The sequence below is a fragment of the Otolemur garnettii genome, unplaced genomic scaffold (assembly GCF_000181295.1).
Source record: "Otolemur garnettii isolate 467f Iridium unplaced genomic scaffold, OtoGar3 scaffold00027, whole genome shotgun sequence".
In the NCBI taxonomy this organism is placed as follows: domain Eukaryota; kingdom Metazoa; phylum Chordata; class Mammalia; order Primates; family Galagidae; genus Otolemur; species Otolemur garnettii.
The window spans coordinates 5,953,526-5,960,855 of NW_003852422.1; the positions used below are offsets into that span (position 1 = coordinate 5,953,526).

General features: G+C 46.5%; 1 protein-coding gene across 1 annotated transcript; it reads left to right on the forward strand.

Moving 5' to 3' along the window:
- The first annotated feature begins 292 nt into the window (after positions 1–292).
- On the forward strand, positions 293–4,802 carry CBLN2 (cerebellin 2 precursor). Its single transcript, XM_003788401.1, has 3 exons — positions 293–649; positions 3,573–3,692; positions 3,982–4,802. The coding sequence occupies exons 1-3, from the start codon at positions 293–295 to the stop codon at positions 4,177–4,179; spliced, it is 675 nt and encodes a 224-aa protein (XP_003788449.1). The 3' UTR covers positions 4,180–4,802.
- The last annotated feature ends 2,528 nt before the right edge of the window (positions 4,803–7,330 follow it).

Sequence of the window (7,330 nt, forward strand, 5' to 3'; positions counted from 1 at the left end):
GGGACAGAGGTGGCTGTGTCTGGGACCAAGGGAGTGGCCTTCGGAGGGGGCCCCCGAGCTTCGGTCAACTGCGCCCGGTCCCCTTGTCCCCAGCCATTTCCCCTCCCGTGTAAGGGTTCGGGTTCTTTCCCTCACAGGTCCTCTCGCACCTTTCTTCTGAGAACGACCCCGGCTTCGACCATCAGAGCAGGGGACGGAGGCCAGAAGAAGCCCCTCCGCCCGGCGCCCGCACACCCCCGGGAGCTCCTCTGCCCCCGCGCCTCCGCCCCGCGCGCCGCCCCCACCTGCCCGGATGCCGGCGCCGGGCCGGGGCCCCCGCGGGCCGCCGCTGACCATGCCCGGGCGCCGGGGGGCGCTGCGCGAGCCGGCGGGCTGCGGGTCCTGCCTGGGGGCGGCGCTGGCCCTGCTGCTGCTGCTGCTGCCCGCCTGCTGCCCGGTGCGGGCGCAGAACGACACGGAGCCCATCGTCCTGGAGGGCAAGTGCCTGGTGGTGTGCGACTCGAGCCCGTCGGCGGACGGCGCCGTCACCTCCTCGCTGGGCATCTCCGTGCGCTCGGGCAGCGCCAAGGTGGCCTTCTCCGCCACGCGGAGCACCAACCACGAGCCGTCCGAGATGAGCAATCGCACCATGACCATCTACTTCGACCAGGTCAGCCCCGGCCTGCCCAGCCGCCGGCAGCCTCGGGTGCAGGGGAGGGCCTGGCGCCCGGCGGGGTCCCTGCCCCCTGGACGTGGGGTCCCTGGGCTGCCGTCTCCTCTCTGCGCTGCCCGACCCGGCCTTTCCGGCCTCCTCTCTTTTCCCAGCACACGCTGCTCCCCTTCCACCTTTTCACGTTGTAGCCTTTTTCTTTTACTTTTAAAGATTGGCTTTCTCAGAGTCCTGGTAAAAGATTCGAAAGATAATACCCAAAAGGAAGCATCGCACGTTTCAGGTTCCGCTGTGGGGTGGGGGAAATTTGTGGTTGGTGGTCTTCGGTGACCCAGGGGGCCACCGTAAGGACTTAGTGCAGTTAAACCTGTCTCCTCCAAGAAGTGGTCTCAGCCAACAGTCAGAAAATGCTAATTGCTTATTAAAATTGCTTGTTTTGAGGAATGGTCTAGGGGAGGGGATGTTTGCCTTCAAGAAAAATAGCGGAGGAAGAGTTTGGGTGAAATAGCAGGGTTGGTTATATAAATACAAGACAAAATGAAGCATGTAGTTATATAAATGTAGCATATAGTAAATGAAATATATTCAGTATGCAAATGCGGTATGTACAATATATGAATATATAGTGTCTGGTTATATAAATTAGAAAAATAAAGATCAGTGACTTAACTGGCCTTAAACTACTTAACTTCTGCCACTTGGTTCAGAGCAGAAGGGTCGGAGATATAATCAAGCCTTTGCAATTTCTTTTCTGATTTGTTGGTTCTCAGGGTTAAAGGTTGTGACCTTCTTTTTGGAGTCATCCCTTCTCGGTCTTTATTATTTTTTCAGAAACAAGTTGAAAACATTACAGTGGTTTCAAAGCTTAGGTAATCAGCTAGTCCCTTTGCCAAAATGTTTCCCACAAAATGGAGCATTCCTGGGCCACTGACAGATAGCGGCTTATTCACCTTCTCTCTGTTGAGAGTGTTTAAACCTAAGGATGATAATCCCACACCCGCACACGCTCTCTCGCCTCATTCTAGGCCAGTGTACTTATCTTTTAAACCCTTGTTAAGAATCATTTATAAGGGGGTTTTACTTAGGGGGAATGTCTCTTTAATTGGCTTGTGTTTATAAGATATATACATTTTAATTATGTCCAGATAAAGGGAAAAACAGTGAAACAGGCATTTGGGAAGTGTGTGCTCTATCAGGAGTCTTTATGTGCTGTTATTATTATATCATTGTGATTCACTTACCAGTGTCTTATAAATACTTTCCACAGCATGTTCACATCCACCGTCTCATTTGGGTGTGAAGAGAACTCTGTGATGTAAGACAGGATAAATAGTAGTAGGATTCTAATTTTATACATGAGCAAACCATGGCAGGGTGAGTTCAATACTGCTTCTCTGGTTTCCCAGTTTGAGCCGCCCCGAGGCCTGTTTTCAGGGCCTGGGGTGGGCTTTCTTTCATCTGCAGCAGAGCCCTGAGTTCACTGGTTTCCAGAATTTAAAATTGTGGTGAAGGAGTTGAGGTGAAGGGAAGAAGCAGCAGCTCGGAGGGCTCCAGTGGAGAATCCTTTATTCGTTTCCACAGCTTTGTGAGGAGCACTGAGAGCACAGCCTTGGGAGGCTGAGAATAGTCCTGGCAGGTGCTTATGTTTAACAATGGAGCCCAGCGTGTCTTTCTCAGCCCTGCCCTGGAGTGCGGCTGAAGTGGTGCTCACAGCTGGGCTGGAGAAGCTGGAACAGGCGGGTTTCAGGAGCCATTTCAGCAGTTGTCACTGGCAGCATTTCACATTGCCTTGGGGATTGCACGATATTCTGTAATGAGCATGCGAGAAGTGACGCTGAAAGGGAGTCCGGCTGAAGTTTCTTTTCTGGTTAGATGACAAGATCCTTAATCCCGGGTTTTGATGTTGCTGCTGGATGTTTGCTTTTAAAGCCAAGGAGCTTATTTCTTGTGCATTTGTGGATGATGGAGAGGATAGGAGCAGGAGCCAGACAAAGTCTCCAGATTCTTTCTTGAACATCTGAAAGTAAATTGGGTCACCAGGGAGACCTGCCCCTCATGAAGTTCTGCCTGTGACATTGTAACACTCACTCCTCTGTGATCAGAGGAAGGCCATCTGCATGGTCATGTGATCTCAGATCAGGTGCCTAATTTGCCCATTATTCTTGCATGTTGTAAAATTATTAGTGTGATCTATGGGCGTCCACGTGCTGATTCTCTATTTGAGCTTCTTTGCAAGACACCACAGCTCAACAAAAACAGCTACATCGCTCAGAGAAAAGTACGAAAAAACTTGGGCAGCAAATGTTTACAACAGAGCCTTTCACTCCCCACCAATTATTGAGCACCTAATGTGTGCAGCCTAGGAATGTGCCAGGCCCTGGGAAACACTGGAGATCGAGCTTCACAGGGTCTGTTTTCTCCTAGAGCACATTGTGTTAGGGCCCAGGCCTAATCTTACAGAAATGAACTCATCTCCTTGTCCACAGACCTAGCTGCATTCCTTCAGAATGGAACTCTTTTTTTTTTATTAAACAAGGCATCACATTGAAGACCCTCCAATCCACAGATCTCAATTTGTGATTGGTTTACCGAACTCATCACCTTCCATTCTTTCTCAGTGCCCTGCCTCCTCCCCCAGCATCCAAAATTCACATCCACCTTTTGGATGCATAGGTACAGTCTACTTTGAAAATCCTTACTCCTTACAGTTCATTAGTGTCCCTTTGAAATCAATTCTTGCTATAGGATATTTTAACATCAGTATGACTTCTGTCCCGGGAAGCCTGAGAGTGCTGAGTTTGTGTTCCCGGCTGCTGTGCAGCTAATTCTGAGCAGTTGTCAGTGGTTATCCACGTATGAGCGAAACCTGTGCACAGGAGAGCATCTGCCACGTTGTGCGTATGTATTCCCTTTTCTTTTTCAGGTATTAGTAAACATCGGCAACCACTTTGACCTTGCCTCCAGTATATTTGTAGCACCAAGAAAAGGAATTTATAGCTTCAGCTTCCACGTGGTCAAAGTGTATAACAGACAAACCATCCAGGTGGGTAGCTTAGAGAATTAGACCATTTCAGCTTTGGGCTCATAGTTCTTCCTTGCTAAAGACTATTTCATACGGTTGGTGGGTGAGGGAAATAGGGATCTGAGCTCTCTGGGGGATGGGGTGCTGGCTCTGAACCAGCCCTGAGTGAGTCCTCACTGTCAGGCCCCTGGTGTGGGCTGCGGGTGAAGGGTGGAGGAGGGAGTGGGGGTGGGGCGTTTGGAGAAGAGAAACAGTAATGGTAGGAGTGGGGCCCTTTATGGTCTGCTAAGCTTTACCCTCTGCATTTTAGGTCAGTTTAATGCAGAATGGCTACCCGGTGATCTCAGCATTTGCAGGAGACCAGGATGTTACCAGAGAAGCTGCCAGCAATGGCGTCCTGCTGCTCATGGAAAGAGAGGACAAAGTGCACCTCAAACTGGAGAGGGGCAACCTCATGGGGGGCTGGAAATACTCCACGTTCTCCGGCTTCTTGGTTTTTCCTCTATAAACACAGAGCCCCCTGGATGGTGGGAGAATTGCTATCTGGACCCAGGAATCCACCCTTCAAAACACCCTGAACTTGCCCTAATAGGACAAACTGTTTCCAACCTCCATCAGACTGTCGCGGTAGAAGAATGATTTCCTTCCAGATCTTCAGTATTTTTTGGTTTGTTTGTTTGTTTTGAATATTGACAATTTCTCGGGAACCTGGCCTCTAATTAGTTTTAGACGACAAGGTCTTAAGGAGAAATGAAATTATCGATTTGAGCAATTTGTCCCTGTGATTGTAAAGTCAATATCGGATTTTATTGTTGGGACCACTGACTTACCTTTTTCTGTTTGTATGTTGTATTGTTGTCCCAATGCAAGGAGTGCCGCTGACCCAGGGTGGATTTCAGGCTGCAGTCAGGGCTCAGACTAAGAGCCCAGCAAAGAGTAGCCGTCAGGACAGTCCTTGCCATGTGTTCGGTATGAGTCTGTATAGCCTTAAGACAAAGAATGGCTTCCCTTTCATTCTGTGTTTTTCTCCCCACTGGGTGGATGGGAGGACTTGGGAGGGGGCTGGGGACATTGTGAACCTGTCAGGAAGTGCTTTATCTAGAGAAGCAAATTTTGCACGATTGGACTGCAGCTCTTATTTTGTATTGTTTGTGTTTTATCCTCAAAAAAGCTTTACTTTTGTTTCTACACTCAGCTGTCCCTCCTCAACCTGGGTTTTATTTTTCTTACTGGGGTTGGGGAGAGAAACGTGTGTTGAATTCATAGATAAGACCAAACATGACGAAACAAAAAGCATCTGTATCTTGTTTTGGATGAGACCAAACTAAACAAAAAGTACCTGTTTTATCAAAGTGAAAAAATAGCAAAGAACAGTTCTGCTTATTCTTTTGAAGAGATTCTGAGATGCACCTTTAGAAACCTGGAGCTTATTTATTTATTTTCAAGATGTATGCCCTGGAATCGTTTAAGAACTTGGTGTTGCTGGGTGGTCCTGAATCTTTTTAAGTTGGGAGCAGAAGCTGTATTGACCAAACACACTGATTTGTGCCCAGCATCCCCTGACTTCTCATGGCTTCGGATCCACCTCTGAGTGAGCACCCAGGGATCAGGCGCTTCAAGAAAACAGGAGGAGCCCTCCTTCCTCAGGATCCTCTTTTGATCTGCCAAGGAAAGCGAGACGTGCTGACGCTCTCCAGCCTGCACCTGGCTGGAAGCCACCTGGAAGTCACAGTGGTTGAAGGTATTGGCTGAGGCATCCTTGGAGCAGTTTTACAAATCCTTCTCTTTTTGGCAACTTGTACAACAACATTATTAAGACACAGCTGAAAGTTGATGGGTGCGGGATTCGTATGCCAAGGAAATGTCACTAAATCCCAAAGCAATCAAATGTGAGACCTCAAACCGGATGTTGATTTGTTCTTTGTGTGACAATGTAACCAAAATATTGATGCTAAAAGTCCTACTTTAAGATGCAGAATAAATGGGTTTGATGTCTGGCTTGCTCTAATCCCTCTGCATTGTCTCCTAACTCTCAAGATGTGAGGCAGTAAAGGCCAAGTATCCGGGACTTGGGGAAGATGAATCCATACTGTGCGTCTTGGAAACTGCACACACAAACACACACCCCCATACGTGCAGACCTAGCTAAGGTCTGGATTGCTATTGTACGTTGAGATACATTTCAGTTTATACACACACAATTCAAACAGGGAGATTTGGGGGGGTGTGGAAAAGACAGTGTTAAGAAGATTTTCTGGATAGCTAATTGCTTTTATCAGACATCATCTTTATGTGATACAAGTTCCAATTCAATATTTCTTTGAGTGAACACTGACAGAAATGAAGCCAACATTTTAAGATAACATGAGTTGTTTCCAAAACTCTGTGTGAGGATGGAGAGGCAACAGGCTTGAAATAAGAAATGCAGTGGGTGTTTCTAAATGAAAAACTGTAGAGCTGGACTAAGGTCTAGGTTTTCCTGTCCTTACATGGAGGATACAGAGTTTAATTTGAGTTAAAATACCTTTGCAGTTTGTGAGAAAAACAAATCAGCCCAAAAGCGTTCGGGGAACGTGGCTCCGAGATTAGCATCTGTACTCCAGACATTGTTTATGAAGGCCGGTCCCGTGAATAGAAAGATGCTGGAATATCTTCTCTGTGTGTTTTGTTCCTCCAAATTATTTTCATCCTCTTTCCCTCATCTCCTTAATCTTGTGTTTAATTTCAAACAAGCAGGAAACCTCGTTTGAGGACAATATAGTATTTCAGAGATTGAAAGATATATGAGTACTTGGTATTTTTATTACTTAATATATGCTACATTTATGTGTTTGTATTTACACCTTTATTATATACAGGTTGTTATTGGGGTCTACTGTATAATAAAATAAGTTATTAAATTGACCAATCTAAAAATGAGTATATTTCAGGAGTTTATTTTACACAAAAAAAGCTTCATCTGGACTTTTCCTTTGTCTGTGTTGAGAAGGAGGCCAAACATGGCCTTGGGGAGAAGCCCTGCCCTTGGTATCTCTGACGTTCGGCATCCCCCTCGGCCTCTGCCAAGGCTCTGTTTGGCTGAGGATCTTGGAGGCATATGAAGCTCTTGTGTATGGTCTACAAAAATACATAGGTCTGATCACAATTTGGATTTCTTTTTTAATTAGAAAAAAGAGGTCACCGTAACATCTGAAGGGCGATCTCAGCAGCCTGTGCCTGGGCCTTGGCTTTCCATCTGTGGAGTAGAGGTAACGCTGGGGTCAGCCCGCCACCCAGCGCTGCTGGGAGGGTCCCGCAGAGGTGCTCTGAGAACCGGAAACACCACTAGTACAACTTGGGGAGGTACTATGGCAGGGAGGCTGTTTCTGGAAGAGCAGATTTTTCAGCATGCAATGTATGAAGAAACTTTTAAAATGAATATTGGACAGAAGAACAATTTTATATGAAAGTGAAATTTCATATTTCTTAATAGGCTCTCAGACTGTAGCACTATATCGAAGTTTTCTTTGATTTTTTTGAGAAAGATAATATCAAAACCTATATACCTTCATATTAACTCAATTCTCAGTTATGTTACTTGGTTATTCTACATGGTTCAAATTCACTCTTCTGTTTCAGCATGTAATATCAATATTTTATAAAACATACGGAGTTGTAAC

Bases quoted from the DNA above. Each gene is read 5' to 3' on its own strand.
- CBLN2 (XM_003788401.1), top strand. From the start codon at position 293: ATGCCGGCGCCGGGCCGGGGCCCCCGCGGGCCGCCGCTGACCATGCCC. The intron at 650-3,572 runs GTCAGCCCCGGC...TTTCTTTTTCAG, and splicing joins TGACCATCTACTTCGACCAG to GTATTAGTAAACATCGGCAA. The intron at 3,693-3,981 runs GTGGGTAGCTTA...TCTGCATTTTAG, and splicing joins ATAACAGACAAACCATCCAG to GTCAGTTTAATGCAGAATGG.